The following is a 16,601-nucleotide window of genomic DNA, read 5'->3' as shown; positions in this document are numbered from 1 at the left end:
GAGGTTCCATTTATTGCCATCAAATGCATTAAGCTGGAAGTCAAAGCCCTTAGCTTTTTGCTTGCTGCTAGTCTGGACCAGAAGACAATCAAACCATAAGGGTCATTTTCTGCATGAGCTAACCCTTTCCTCTCTTATGGTTTGAAGCCTTTGTTGACAATGAGATGCTCAGTGGGAACATTAAATTAACACTTCATATTCGTGGCTGTAAATTTACTGGCAGGCTGAGGAAAAGTCAGGGAAAACAAACACTCCATCATTTCTGCTTCATTTAGCTTGTGAATGGGGACGCTCTCACCTGCAGAGAAAAGAGGTCAGGGCAAACAGGGATAATTTTAATCTGACTCTCAGCCTAGTCTTTAGTTGTAGTGGATTGTGTTGCATTCTGTGCTTAAAGTAAAGGTGAGAGGGAGGTGAGAGCAAGAAAATAGATAAGTACTATATGAAATGCTTAAGAGGCCTTGTCACACTAAGGAATGCATGGATAGTTACTAAGGAAACTAACAGGCTAAATACTGTTAATTTTGCAAACTACAAAATCAGCTCGCTGTCGGATAACAGTTGCATTAGGATTTGGTATGTCATGTATAAAACCAAGAGACCACTGAATATCACAGCTAAAGATGTTCAGATGGAATATTTCTCCAAGATCACTTGATTTTTAGGCTGCATGCTTCCTGGTCACGTGTTAAATATTTTCCGTCTCGTCCCAGGGGAAGATAAGTACTAGGAATGGTGTTCGAGAACTGCTGAGCAAATAGTGCCTGTTCATGTTTCACGGCTAAGTAATGTGACAAACACTGATTCATTTCTTACTGTAGGTGTTCATGACTTTGACCCCTATAGACAGAACAAAGAAAAATTATCAATGAAAACCAAGTGTATCTTAAAACTGATTTATTCAGAGGACTTCCCCCTCTTTGTTCCATCCATATAGCATGTGAATTGTATAGATTTTAATTATGAAAGAAAGAAAAATGAATTATGAAGAGGTGTTTGTAGTTGAGTAGGAGGACAATTGAAACTCTGTATGTACACACACAAGTTAGATCTGCTAAATCTGTTTTATGTGTTACTGTATGTTACTTTTTCTTCAAAAAAGTCAACATTAAAATGTATTAGATATTTGAATGTTCATTTTTACCGACTCTTGTTTTAACCGATGCCAGAATTCAAGCCCAATCTTAATGATAAAACTTTCCTCCTCATTGGCTGAGGATGATGAGGTGGAGTAAACAAAATAATTGCATTGCATATTACGGTTGTTCCCAGGCAGTGGAAATGCCGAAAATTGTCAACCGCTGTGAATTGGTGTGCTAATTATTTCTGAAACTGAAACATTTCAGTTTCTTCCTGCTGTGAAATCTCTAATGTTCTACATCAGATCAACCTTCCCCACTTTCTGATATAGAAATAACTAGAAAATTAATAATTATTCTCACATTATTTGTGTCGTTCAAGTTGAATATCAGCTTGTTGCTGCTTTAAGGGTTTTTTTTGGTTGTTTTTTTTAATTAATTTCTTCTGAAATGGAAACACTTCAAAGACTGAAAGTGACAAGAGGCAAACACATTCCTCAGCCTGTTTATCTCTCCTTAAGTGGGCCAGAAAAGTCTGATTTGTCACGCTGCTTTGAGTAAAACCGTCATGCTTGGACCAGGGATGGATTAGTTGATTACGGTGAATGGACAAGCAAACATGAAAAAGTGCTCAAATTGTGCCAAAAGGGATAATTATTTTTGGCCATGTTTTTCATCACAGGTGCTACCAGACAAGAGTAAAATCATGTAATCCTTTATTAGATAGCCCATGTTGTGTAGTTTTAACTTGGGACGTTTCAGTGGACGAGTGGATTAAGAGGAATTCCAGTTTGTATTTAGGCTGTGTGGGAGAATTGAGGACTAAGTGGGAGTGCTGAACTGGTGTCATGTTAAAATTAGCCTACCAGGTGGTCCAGAAAATAGACACAGTGTGTCAAGTAAACTGAAAAGCTGGGACTCTTTGCAATTCGCTGGCTGCTAGCGAGCCTGGCAAAGGGTGCAGGCTCTAGGGGTGGCACTGATGTAGCTATTGAGGCCTCAGGGAACTCTGTGTCAGGCTTGGTTTACTACAATCAGAGCAGTGATTAGAGTCCTTTTGATCGCAGGTTTAGTTTTCAGCCTATCAAGGGAGTGGGGGGTGGCAACGAGGGGGTGGGATACATATTAATGTCTTGCACGGGGCCCACATAATTTCCCAGAGGGTTACGAGGTCAGGTTTGTATTTAGTTAGCAGTAATGATCTCGTTAGGGATCTGAATGGACCACCGTCCAAGCTCTTTCAGGGATATGAGCGTGCCTGGCCTTCACCCTTCTTTCCCTTCGTTGTGTGGGCTTACACAGGACGTGAACTGTGATTAATGGACTTCCAGTGCTTAATAATTTGCAAAACAGTATTAAACAAGGAAAGTTGAGGACAATTGGAATTGGACACAGGAGGGGCAGAAGGTTGTTGTAAACAGAACCAGTACAATCCAAGTGCACGGAATTAACTAAGATGGATGCATACAATGTCACAGCTGGCAACTGGCAGGGAGCCGGGCCTGGGAGAAAGCTCTATTGCGATGTCCAGGTGGTCAGGCTGAGCTGGCCCTTTTAACTTTGTAAGTATTAAAAAAGGGGAGAGAAAAAAAAGACTACTTTTGCAGTGGGAAAGAAAGTAAGAGGAAGCCATTGAGCAACAGAAAGAAAGAGATTAAGAAGCTGAGAAAGTGACAAGCTGATAGTAGAAAGCACTTTCAGTAGTAGTAATCCTTGACATACAAGGACAAATATGAATACCTTTGTTCTTGAATTTAGATTAACTTTCAGTTCAGGAGCAAAACTTCAAGTAACTTCATATACTTCCGTCTCCTGGCGTACCACACAAAATGAAAGTTTGTCGTTCATCGCTGTTGACCTTGTAAAAGTGCTTCTGCAAAGAACATTGGGGGAAAAAAACAAAAACCACACAATGTGGCCTTACCTATTTGTGGTAGCAAATAGATAAAAATGCTGAGAATGACATATGAAGTAGAAAAATGATTAAAAATATCCAAGCTACTTTTCTCAGATTTATGTCAGCGCATCCTTGGTGTGTTCATCTGCCATATGCATCATCCCCAACCTCTCAGCTTACACAATAAAGAGCTGGACACATTTTACTTTTAATAAATTCCCTAGTGCACTTATGAGAAAATAGGTTTTGATAAGAGGGCCTTCAAAATCAGCCAGTTTGTATGGGCGTATGATTCACAGAGATCAGAAGCATCAAGAAACTAGAATTCTGTGAAGTAGTGATATTTTTATGATAATTAGGCCACGTTATATCATGGGGAGCAGAAGAATAAATGAAACCATATGAAATAAAAATCTAATTAAAAAAATCATATACATATAGTTTTTTTTTTAATTTCTTGGCCAAGCAAGAAGTCATAGCTTTCTGATTCAGCTGCAAAGCACTGCAATACTGTCATTCCGCTCAGTTGATTCATTTTCTCTGCTTACCAGTTGATCGGAATAAATGTCTATGTGCCCCTTTCTTTTTGATGGTCTGAGAGCTAAATGTGAACAAGTACCTCAAAGGCCAGTAGTGGAAAGTTAGAGGGAAAAGAGGCAAATTCTAAGATCCCCCAAAGCAGTGAGTTTCTTTAGTTAAATAACTAAAAACTGCCCTAGTATAACAAAACCTAACCAGCAATTCTGTGGCTCTAGATTTTCCTCAGTGCCATAAAAAAGGTGGCTCCGAAGTAAACAGCTGGAGAAATGAGCTGTGTTAGCAAGAGGAATCAATTTGCAAAATGTCGACAGACTGCGGGTGCTTGACATCCTTACTAAAGAGAGCAAAGGCCTCAAGAAAGACCTCCCCCTCCCTCCCCTGAATTCTTGCTTGTGGTCAAGGAGATGAGGTGAGGTTGGTTGCCTGAAACGACTGGCAGCGAGGTAGGGCCTATGAGGGCTGCTGGTGGTGATCCTGGCAGGTCGGCTCGTGTAATGTTGTCAGACTGATGTACAATAGCACTTCGTTGTTACAGTACTTTTTGGCCCATGTTTTATCCAGTAAGGATGACTGACAGCCTTTCTTTGAGATTTCCTAGCTTCAGAGGATTTGATAGACATCCTTATGAGTTCCTTCCAGGCAATGGCAGACTGTGGAGAATAAAAGAACTTGGGAGATTTCCCCCCGCCCCCTCCTATCCACATGACCTGTGCATTTACTATAGACCATGCTGGATGTTGATGTGTGTTTACCATCTTTTTGTTCTGGGTTTGTACAGGGCCTAGCAAAATGGGTTCGTGCTTCAGGGATGGGGCTACTAGGTACTCCCGCAATACAAATGTGTGTACGGAGGTTTGGTGTGGAGCAGAAGATTGCTTAATTGGTCGTGCCGACCTGTTCTGTCTGCTTCCATCCCCCACCTGCACATCCCAATTGCTGTACAGGCCTCTCAAGGCGAATTTCACTTTGGAAAGTCTGAAGAAAAGTCCGTGGTTTTCAAGTGCTGAACATCAAGAGCTCGTGTTTTCTGTTCTGAAACATTTCTGGTTATTCTGGGTTCTTGGCAAGCAAGAAAGCAACTCTGTTTGAAGCTTTTAATTGGCCAGGTAAAAGAGCTAACAGAGAAATGGCCTCTCTGTAGCTGTGAGGAAATTTGCTTTGCTTTGTGACTAGGTCCTGTGATTAGAGCAGAGCTCTCAAAACAGTGCAAAACATTTTGTGCAACTATTCACGTGAATGGAAAAAAATGGAATTCAACAATTTGGCTGTGTTCATTCCTCTTTTTGTGTTTGCTTCTCACCAGCATGAATTGACTGGCAGGAATATTCGCAGAAGCAGTTAATTTAAAGTGAATATTGGCAGAGTGACTTCTGAGGTGGGAAATAGGATTCACACTGGAAGCCTGACACTAAAAATTGCTGTGATCATTCAGGGTATGGAAATGATACCATGTGATTTGCGTGGCCAATAGAAATGAACCAACACAGCTTCAATTTTGAAACTCAGATTTTTACAACCGTTTGTGACCCTACAGACAATAATTATTCAGAGAGACTATTTGGGGTGAAATCCACCCTTGCACAGAGGGGTTAGCACCAGGGGCGGCTCCAGGCCCCAGCACGCCAAGCGCGTGGTTGGGGCGGCAAGCCGCGGGGGGCGCTCTGCCGGTGCCATGAGGGCGGCAGGCAGGCTGCCCTCGGCGGCTTGCCTGCGGAGGGTCCGCTGGTCCCACGGCTTCGACGGAAGCTGCGGGACCAGCGGACCATCCGCAGGCAAGCCGCGGAAGGCAGCCTGCCTGCCATGCTTGGGGCAGCAGAATTCCTAGAGCTGCCCCTGGTTAGCACTTAAATCCTGCTTAAATCCCAGTTAAGGTGATTAGAGTGACGTATAGGCCTTAGGCTGGCCCTCTGGGAGTTTCATGCTTGTTGAATAGTTTCAAACAGGGAGTAAATCTGAGAAAATGCCCCCTCTCCCCTAGGGTGAATATATAGATCAGACTGGCAGTGGGACAGACAGCCCAGAAGGGAGGGGGAAAGCATGCCTGAGAATGCAGGGATGGGCTCCTTCTTTCTGGGCTCTCTGTCTCCTACTGGCTAGCTGGCTGGGGGCAGATTGACAATCTGCTCCCCCTCCCATTCATTTAAACCTTTTCCTGGGCTCTAGGGGCCTCTTGTCCTCATTAGCTGCCCCTCCCTCCCCTAGGATAGGAGCTATGTTTTTAGGATGCTGTGTTTCTAACCAATCATCTGCTTTTAGATCAGGAAGGAATTTTTCCTATTGGACCAAATTGGCAGAGGCCCGGTGGGTGGTTTTTTGGTTTTTTGCTTTCCTCGCAGCATCGTGAAGGCACAGCTAGGTTAAAGGGAGTGTGAGCTGGCTATTTAACATTAGGAATTTATAGAAATGTTGAGTTGGTCGCAGCTGGTGTCCAGTACAGAGAAAGGCCCAGAGATTTTGCTGGTGGACTTTGTGCTTCTCGGAGAAGGGGACTCGGTGCCCCTTGGGTACCCTCTACGCGATCCAGAAGTGAGCTGAGCAGGCTGAAAAAGATCTCCCCCCATTTATTGGTTATATGGTGGGAAATCTGTAACCCTGGACTGGACCCAGTTAAATTCCTGATACATGGAGTGGGGGTGGGTGGATAGCACCCATCCTTAGTGGTGAGGTAATAAAGTGGCGGCCTGCCACTTAAATCCATCTCCGTGTTTGTCTTCATTCATCTGCATATCCTGGTCATTCATGAACTGCTCCTGGGTAATTTGCAGACATAAGAAGAGGCTGATCTCTTTGAATGAATTATTTGGTCAGATCTGGAGTAGAATCTAGCTCACATTACATTGCAGTTTAATTGGTCATAGTCATTAAGCATGGAAGAGGTTTTAGTGTTCATATGGGGGCTGCTGCAAATGTAGCTGAGCACCAAAGGGCCAGATTCTGATGCACTATTCAATGTAAGCAAGGGCCTGACTCTGAGAGAGTAAGGGACCACCCAACACTACTCTGGCTTTTGGAATCTGCCCCAAAATTATCATCGGGGGGAGGGACGGGGGACGGGGGACGAGACTGATTTGCTTGTCAAAGAGGCATAAAGACATCAGGGCCGGCTCTACCATTTTTGCTGCCCCAAGAATGGACGGTATGCCGCCCTTTAGCATGTGCCGTCCCAGGCATATGCTTCTTCCGCTGGTGCCTGGAGCCGGCCCTGAAAGACATTTGAGTAAAACCTTTGCTCTAGGCATCAGCGCTCATTCTACAAGGTCTCCTCATGAATAGAGAGAAATAGAGCATGCTGTGTGGAAATTCACAGCACCGTCACTTGGCTTTCACTTAGCAGCCAGGCTCACTCCCATTGAAATTAATGGCCAAACTCACCTGGACTTCAGTTGGAGCAGGTTAGGCCTTTTATTTCTTCATTAAGACTGAGAAAACATTTAAGCACCTACTTAACTTTAAGCACATGAATAATTTCATCCAAATCAATGGAGTCGATTTGCACCATCTGAGGATCTGGCCCGGCGCATGCAATATTGGACTCATTCTACATCTGTGCAAATATTACCATTTATTTTACAGATTCTCTTAAAAAGATGTGGTTTAAACATATAGGGCAACAGATAAAAAGGGAAAACAAGGAGGCTCAGACACATAACTCCCATGCACATGTGATAATTTCTAGCATAAGCTTATCTTGTAGGAACTATAATATACTGTATAGGAAATAAATCAGAATGTCAGGGCCAAATGCCATTTTCCTCATCTGCATGATTTGCAGGATCACAGTCAAACAGATTTCTTTCTCTCTCATAGACATCTCCTCTTTAATTGAATTATGCCCCTGACTAGCACACAGAATTCATTGTTTGGTGAGATACAGGGAAATTACCATTTGATAAAACAATACTGTACTCTTCCGTCACCTGCACAAACATCCTTCAGGAAAACCATTATGTAGATTTCCTTGATTACAGACTATTGTCCCTTTTTATCTAAAACTTCATTTGCCATAATCAACCATAGAACATATTACTGCACGAATATTTATATACTGAATGCACAGATGCATTTGAATTATCCTTGACAATTGTTTGCTGGATATTTCCTTTAGAACTTCAAAAAAGTTTCCTGAACCTATTTAATTTAAGCTTTTTTTTTTTTTTGCTTAAGACAATCAGTTTATAGGCAGATATTTTCTCAGTGAATCATTTGGTACTTAAAGAAAACCTATTTTGGAATCTCCAGATATCTTCCAGGTGGAGACATTTAAGAATGATTAACTCTAACAACCTTCCACCCCGACTTTCTTATAGGGTGAGACTTCAACAATTATTATAACTCCCAGTTTAAATTTATAGTTTTACCTTCAAAGTTATGCACTTCTGTCACAATAAAAAATCAGATAAATCTTTATTAAATGTCAAGATTCAGTGTTACCAATTTTTGAGACTTTATTGTGGGTCACACAGTATTTGTTTTTTTTTTAAATCCCCAGCTCCTGGAATCACATGATTATATTAGACTCTCAGGGTATGTCTACACTACGGAGTCTGTCAGCATAGCTATGCCAGCATATCCTGCTCAAGTAGACACAGTCTATACCAACAAAACCGAAAATGATGTTCATTATATTGACAGAAATCCTTCTTGTCTTCACTGGGAAGTTAATTCGGATTAAGGTCAGGTGTGAATTTAAAGCAGAATCACTACTCCTGATTAACTCTCTGTGTGGACTCCTTTATTCTGGAATAAGAGTGCTTTATTCTCAATTATCTTAATACAAATGAATCCACTGGATTAATTATAACTATATAATAATTGCTATCCCAGCAAAGCTCCCTGTGTAGGCTAGTCCTAAACCTCTATTAACCTGATTATGTACCTGACGAATATCTTTCTCCAAAAATCTTTGGTCTCGTAAAATATTTGTGTATATTTCTAAAGATGCCTTTAAAAATGAATCCATGAACATGGCAAGTCTAGTAAAAACTCCTTACTGATAAATGAGGTGGAGGGACAGCGGCTAATCTGATTACAGTAATGACATCTGATGTATTTACTTGGAGCAGTGATTGCTGAACTGCACAGTCATTGGCAAGCTTATTCTGTTTACAGGAGTTGTGATAAATATTCAAAAATCTGTCTCCCCTATGTCGGCAGAGAGCTTTGTCAAAGGGCGGAATCCTCCCTGCACGTATAATCTGATCTGTCTGCTTTGTCAAAAGCCCTCTCTGCTCATTGCTGTTGTTTTTGTAACCACCTGTGCACCCAGGTTTTTTTTTTTCAGTTTAATAAGAAATAATTTCCCGTAGGCTCATGGCATAAATACCTTTAGCTGAGTACTAGCTGCCTCTGTGAGCTTTCTTACAACTACCTTTACTAATATGCTGTATGGACTGACTGTTTCACATGTCTGATTAGTTGGTTCACCAACCTCATAATTATTGCATTTGTAATTTTTAAGAAGGATTAGTTTCTTAACACATTCAGTCAGGAGCATTACTAGCTGAGTGCAAAAATATTATAAGGAGCTTTGAACCTAAAAGCTTACGTCCTTTCTGAGGTTGGGCCATTCATTCATCAATTGTAAATTCTACAGCGCCATTTAACCTGACTGGGAATGTTGTTTCCTAAAATTCTCTTCAGCTTTCTGCAGATGCTTTCAGGCTACCTCTCCATAGCCTCGCATTTTAGCCAGGTAGATGCATGCAATTCCATTTCAAGTGTAAAATTGGTGCCTACTCCAGCAATATCAGAAACAAAAGGGGGCCAGCACAAAAATAATTATTTACTGATTCAGCGGCTAGTTTCATTTATTACTGTTTCAGATCCCTCACTGAGCTAATTATGGTGAATCTCATTAACTCTGTGGAGTGGAGTGAGGAGCGAGGCTGGCTGGCTGATGTAAACTCTCTGTGCCACTGCACTGATGGGAAGTGTCAAGAAATCCAGACTGCTCAAGGCGAAAGGGTTAGCTCACTTGGAGTGCATGTTGACATACATGTGTGGACACTTCAAGTTCCACCTGCCCTGCCTGGTGAGTTCTATTGAGTAACATGAGTTGCTATAACAATGTGGCTCCCTTCCAGAGAGGCAGTTATAATTTTAAGACTCCACGGACCAAATTCTTCCCATTGGGGTCAGGGTTACACCGGGGATGAATTTGGCTCCAGGACTGTAGTTTAACTCATATGTAGCTGCAGAAGAACTCACTTTTATTTATTGGTTGATTTTTCTCTATTGCCCATGGAATGGACTGTAACCCTCATTACAGGCATTCTCCAGACACACACATTTACATGTCCTGTAAGACTCAGATATTTAAATATGTGACACAGTACTATGTGCTTTATCTTAACTGATTTAAATATAACAAAGTTCTCTGGTGAAACTAATGATTCCCAAAGGCTAATCTTTACCACTTAAGAAAAGTTAAGCTGTTTTATATTAAATTGACCTAATGTTCATTAGTTTTAGACTAATTCAAGGGTGATTAGTGCATTTTATAACATATTCTTTGTATTTTTTATTTGGATGTGCCTTTTACTGAAAAGTGCAGTCTGGGTGGCCTGTGTCTCTCTAGGACAGAAGGAGCAAACTTCTTTTCAAAATGATTCTGAGCAATCCACTGTCGCCAACCTCAAGCATTTGAAAATCATGAGTCAAGCCCCCCCACCCCTTTCAAATCATGAGAGTGTCATAAAAGTGGTGAGATTTTAACATAAAAATTGTGAGGTTCTTTCTTTTTTGCCATTTGTTTTTGAACCTTTAAGGCTTATGCTTTCAAGCTTTTTCTCCACAAACTCGAAGGTCTGAAATTTACATTAAAAATTTTAAAACTGAGAATTTATGTATTCACATGACTCCAGGACCTGGGGCTTTAGGAAAAGCAGCCAGTTTCAGGACACTGGCAGTAAAATCACCATAAGAATTAGTATAACATTGCTATTTGTTTTTTTTTTAATCTAAAGGTGATAGGAAAGTTGCATCACCTTATTCTATAAAGGGATGAAGCTATTGCTGTTAAAAACTCAATAACTGTGTGCTGAGGCCTGGGGGTCATGTATTCTTTGTTAACTAAAGCCCTAGAAAACTAGGTGGTGCTCCTAGAGCCCAAAAGACCTTCTGGAAAATGTTTTTGCAATTGCAGCATCAGTTTAATCCTTTCCATAAACTCATGATTGTTAGTCATACAGGAATGGAACTAGTATAAATCGAAGTGATGCCATCAGAGCTGCAATATCCAAAGATTAGTCTACTGTATAAATAATTACTTCTTGAAAACATCCTGCAACTGTAGAAAACTCTTACTGGTCCCTCCAAAGTGAGGTCTGTAGCCATATTAAAATCCTAGGTCCTCAGGTGGGAGACTTGCTACTGTAGGCTACTGCTTACTGGGATCATGGTCTATCATTCACCTCTGTCCCTGCCTGGCAAAATTTTTTAAACCACCAGTGTACTGTGAAACTTGTAAATATCTGTAGCCTTCCTGGTGGCAATAGTGGGGCAGACAGGAAGAGCCAGAGATCACTTTTTGAATCATGTCAACCCTGAGCATTCAAAAAGCATGAGTCAGACCATGAAAAATCATGCGATTTTTTTAAAAAATAATAAATTTTGGGGTTTTTTTCTTTGTCTTCTGGCTTTTGAGCCTTTAGCATGCATTTGGGTCACGTTAGCAAGATTTTCTTCACAGTCACAAGGACTAGAAACTTACTTTCTTTAATGAAAGCAGGGATTCTCTTCTCACCTAACCACAGGACTCCAAGAGCTAGAGATTTAAGAAAAATATCAAATATTGCAAAATTTAGGATAAAATAATGAGAGCTGGCAACACTGATGACCCAGCAGAAGAGCTGAAATGTTGACACTTTTGCACCCCTTGTTGCAGAGTTGATGTTGACGGGGGAGGGGGCAGCTAAGGGTAGGGAGGAAGGTCATCAAAAAATAATCTGTAAGGCACAGTAAGTTATATCTTGGGACTCTTACTGGAGCTGGTTAGACTGTCAGGTCTCTGAGTTTGAGTATTTGATTCAATCGAATTTTATGGCTCTGTCCTTTTAAGACTTGTGTGGCTGGTGCAAGATATTGCAAAGCCACAGGAAAGCTTTGATTGAAGCGCCTTTTAGCACATGCCTATGATTCCATTTGAGTCACTACAATAAAAATAATGTTTTGACTTCCAGGCTAGAAACTACCTTTAGCTAAAGCTTGGGGTAGGGGTTGCAACTTGAATAGCATCTCTAGCCAACCTTCGAAGTGAGAAAATTACATTTTTCGGTTGGATAGGATTATCGGAACAGCCCCTTTGCAGCCTGAAGCAAACAGAAGTCAAGCAAACTTTTTCATATATGCTTCTTGGGTTGACTAGAGCTTAAGGGCTTGGAGCTGCTTACACATCTTGTGCCTTTTCATGCTGATCGTGAAATAAATCTAGGCCAGAAGGACTGTTGTTTCCTTTCTGCTACACAATGGGTAAATAATTTACAATGGAAAATTTAATTTGCTATTTACACCTGATTTATAAAGAAAGACGAGTGCCTAGCTAGATACATATGACCGGCATCTTTCAAACCTGCCCCTCCTTGCTTGTCTGAGATTACTACGGGCTTGGCAGAGCTAAAACTGGGACTGTGGCTAGGACAAGAATTAACAAGCCTATGTCTAACCGGTATATAATAAATACATTACTGTTAGTACGAACTGGTTATTTGTTGATGGTTTATGGCGGGCTCAGCCCTGTGCAGGTCATGGAGGAAGGAAAGCCAATGACCCCATTTGTTCGTCATGTCTGTTTGGACACTGCTATAATGTTTATGCATGTGTGTGTTAGAAGACTGGGGCAATCTGAAAGGTTCAACGGTGAGGTGCCGGGGAGGGGGACCCACGGCTTGCTTAGAAACTGGCTGATTTCCGCAGGATTCTATTTGCCTTCTTGGCAATTCTTTAGATTTTCCCCACCACCATTGGGGTAACTTTGTGGTGAATTAATTAGCTGATTGAGAAATCCCAGTTAAATTGTCCCTGCTGCTAAAACCCTTGACCACATTGTAACTGTCATGCCCCTCCCCTCCCTCTCACCTCTGCAGCCTGTCAAAAATACCCTGTTGAAGTCGTCTTCCTCACCACCTTCTCCTCAGCTCTGTGAGTTCCTCCATTGGCTTCCCATCTTTTACTGCATCAAATTCAACCTCCGTGTGCTCACCTACAGCCCTTCCTAATCTTCCTCCCAGCTGCGTTTCTTCCTGTTTCCCTATATTCCATCTTCTGCCCAAATGCACCATCTCATTATTTCACCTTATTCCTCCCTCAGTTTCCCTTCTTCGCTCTGGGCCTTGCTGCCTTCTGTCACCTGGATCATTCTCCTTCCCCTCATTCACTGGGCCCATTCCCTGCCCCTGCCCCACTCCCTTCAGATCCATTTCTGGATCCAACCAGCGAACCAAATTTGGTGATGAATCCTGGTCACGTGCCACCTGAGACACGTGGCACATACGCTCAGAAGCAGCAATCTTTCCTGCCTTCTCACCGTTGCTAACCTCCATGCTGTCCCGCTCCTGAACGCTTCTCCTGTGCCTTGCCTTCCATTTCCCTTGCTTTAGTTACATTGCAAACACCTTGGAGCAACTCTATTTCCCTATTGGCCAGATCATTGCTGACCCAGGTGCATGTGTAGACGTAGCGGGAGAAGGGAAACACAAGGCGACTTCAGGGTTGGCTGCAGTGCTTGAGGTCAGGGGAGACCGGGGGCTGCTCCCACCAGGCATCCATGGGGGCTGCACATTGCTTCAAAAGTCCATTGGAGTCAATGAGAGTCTTCACACTGACTTTAAGGTGCTTTGGATTATGCCCTTGAGGAGGGGTGGAGGCCACTCCTCCTTCCCCAGCTGGCAGGGTGGCCTGGACACAGTTGGGGAAGGCTGCCCCATCCTGAGGTTACAGGCGTGATGGAGCCCTATGAGTGGGATTTTCCAAAGTGCGCAGTGCATGGGTCTAACGCTGCTCCCATTGGAGTCAGTGGTACAACGCCCGCTAAAGCCAACGGGAGCAACGTCGGCCTTTTGAAAATCTTACCCTGGGTGTTTCTGATGGCACGTGAACAACCTCTCCCGCTGCTCCTCCAGGAGGATACAACTCCACAGGATCCCTTGAGGAAGATGAACCTACCCCCTTGCCAATGCGTCAGGAGCCAGCTCAGCCTCCAGGCCTCTTTGGTTCCTGGCCTCTGCTGAGACTTCCAGTAAAGATGGCAGTATCTGTTCAATAGGAACCAGCCCTATGGATGGGGTACGTAGGGCAGCCCCTGTTGCCATCATATCGGTAGCGCCCTGCAAATCTGCGGACTGCAGATGGAGGTGGATCCAAATTTTGTATCCACGCAGGGCTCTAAATATCTGAGCACCTCCCAATCTTAATATATTTAGCCTCACAGCACCCCTGTGTGGTCAGAAGATGTTACTAGTTCACAGCTGGGTAACTCAGTGATAATTCATCTAACCTCAGAGTAAATCTGGAGAAGAGCAGGGAACAGAACCCTAGTCTCCTATGTTAGAACCCTAACCACTGGGCCATCTGTTTTCACATGCGTAGCGCCTCCCCAGCTCGTTATACATATACCACTTTCCAGCCAAGTAACAGCAATAACTATCAGCCAGCTTGAACTGGATTCCGACCGCTGAGCTAGAGCTGAAAGGCTCCAGTTTCTCTTATCAGTGCCCTGAGTTCTCCAGCTCCCACAGCCAACAGCCGGTTCATAAAAGGACATTAATACCTTTCGTGGTTCAGGCGACATCCCAGACCGCTCCGGCGTTGCTCTGATGGTTTATTATAATGCTAACAAAATCCTTCAACATATTTAATTCACAGTTACTTATTATTTATTCTCTCCATATGTGTAGTGTGTGTTTGTGTTCTGCATGTGTATTTATATAAATTCTTATTTATCAGCTTCATAAAATATCCCTTCTGAGAGGGGCCGTGTGAGGATGACCCAGATGCACAAGAGGAAATGTTTCATATCTCAAGGAGTGCCTTATGTGCACCCTAGACAACCCCTCCCCCTGGTGTGCCATACATAGAACTTAATGGTTTTAAAAATTAGAGCATCTGTGTGGCTTAGAATTTATTGACCTACTGTGCATAACGAGTGGAATTTAAAGTATAATTAGCTGAGCTGCATCGTGTCAGTTCACAAAAGTTTGACTTTGTCTGGTATTGTCATGGGCCTGACTTTGGAAGTGGAATGTTTTAATGGGGCTTCTGGACTTTTTGGGGGGTTATCCAGGGCTGGATTTTGTATCTCAGATTTATGGAAAAATAGAAAGAACCTCTGTTACCACTGCACAGTGCTCAACATCCTGCAGGTATCCCTGAGAAGAAGGCGAAGGGAGGAGAGCTGCACTATCTACAGCTCTCTGCAGAAGCTGCTAATGGAGCAGGTGGACAATATCAACATGTCTTCAGCTGGGGGAAGACACCCACACAGTCTCTCTCCACCTGTGTCCAGCTCAACAGGTTACTTTCTGGTACGTCCAGAGTTGCCACAGTTATACACTGGATTGGCTTCTCCTTGCTATGACTGTGGGTTAGCGTTTCAAGCAATACCTCCAGTGGTGGAAGAGTGTCCAACTGGACATCTGGAAGGCAGTTTACAATGCCTAGCCTCCCTTGATAGAGAGGCTATCCTCTGATTACGGAACTAGGACACTGAGCGCTGCATATGAGAAGAAACTGTGTCCAGTCTCAGAGACGCATAGGCCTCAGTTCAGCAGCTTACTTAAACGTACGCTGTCTGGCACTGTGGCGAGAGCGCTAGGCTGGGAGTAAAGAGATCTGGGTTTTATTCTTGGCTTTGCCTCTTGGCTAGTCAGGTAACCTTGCATAAGTCACTTGATCTTGCTGTGCCATAGTTTCCACAGCTATAAAATGGGGAGAATGATGCTGACCTCCTTTGTGAAGTGGTTTGAGATCTGTGGATGAAAAGCACTGTATAAGAACTAAGGATTATTATCTTGACGTCAATGAGACTTAGGCATGTGCCTAAAGACATATGCCTGCTTTAGTACTTTGCTGGGTGAGGGCTACAACCTGCAAACTTTGTCAAGTTACAGAGATTGGTGGAGGAAGGCAGTAGATGAAACCCTGATTACTATTATTATTTGTATTACCGCAATGCATAGGAGCCCTAGTCATGGACAAGGACCGCATTGTGCTAGGCTCTGTACAAACAAAGAACAAAAAGATAGCTCCTGCCCCCAGGGGCTTACATGCATAGTTAAATAAGTGGTACTGCAATGCCTGGCACTGCAGGGCTGGTTGTTAATTTTGCTGTCAATGTGTGTCTCTGCCCCACAATTTCTCTGAGCCCTGGTCTACACTACGAGTTTAGGTTGAATTTAGCAGTGTTAGATCGATTTACACCTACACCCGTCCACACGATGAAGCCGTTATTTTTTACTTAAAAGGCTGTTAAAATCAATTTCAGTATTCCTCCCCCAACGAGGGAATTAGCCCTGAAATCGACCTTGCTGGGTTGAATTTGGTATTGGACTCCGGGAGGTATCCCAGAGTGCTCCATTGTGACCGCTCTGGACAGCGCTCTCAACTCAGATGCATTGGCCAGGTAGACAGGAAAAGGCCCGCGAACTTTTGAATCTCATTTCCTGTTTGCCCAGCGTGGCAATCTGCAGGTGAGTGTAGATCTCATCAGCAGAGGTGACCATGATGGAGTCCCAGAATCGCAAAAGAGCTCCAGCATGGACCAAACGGGAGGTACGGGATCTGATCACTGTATGGGGAGACGAATCCGTGCTATCAGAACTCCGTTCCAAAAGACGAAATGCCCAAACATTTGAAAAAATCTCAAAGAGCATAAAGGACAGAGGCTATAAGAGGGACCCAGAGCAGTGCCACGCGAAACTTAAGGAGCCGAGGGAAGCCTACCAAAAAACCAGAGAGGCAAACTGACGCTCCGGGTCAGAGCCCCAGACATGCCGCTTCTATGATGAGCTGCATGCTATTCTAGGAGGTGCAACCACCACTACCCCACCCCTGTGCTTTGACTCCGTCAATGTAGTAGCACGTAACAGGGA

General features: G+C 43.1%; 1 protein-coding gene across 5 annotated transcripts in view; it reads left to right on the top strand.

The window, feature by feature from the left end:
• Positions 1 to 16,601, top strand: part of LOC120400031 (bifunctional protein GlmU-like) — a 124,280-nt gene that overhangs the window by 80,055 nt on the left and 27,624 nt on the right. For 2 of the 5 annotated variants that reach the window (XM_039528387.1, XM_039528388.1), the window contains one exon: positions 9,339 to 9,547. The exons of the other annotated variants lie outside the window; for them this stretch is intronic. In XM_039528387.1, the coding sequence (XP_039384321.1) occupies positions 9,440 to 9,547 (108 nt within the window). In that variant the 5' untranslated portion in view covers positions 9,339 to 9,439. The remainder of the gene's footprint in view (positions 1 to 9,338; positions 9,548 to 16,601) is intronic. 5 annotated transcript variants of the gene reach the window in all.

Source organism: Mauremys reevesii, linkage group 3 (genome assembly GCF_016161935.1).
Source record: "Mauremys reevesii isolate NIE-2019 linkage group 3, ASM1616193v1, whole genome shotgun sequence".
NCBI lineage: Eukaryota > Metazoa > Chordata > Testudines > Geoemydidae > Mauremys > Mauremys reevesii.
Note: the sequence above shows the minus strand (reverse complement) of the source record. Positions and strands in the feature narration are given on the sequence as shown.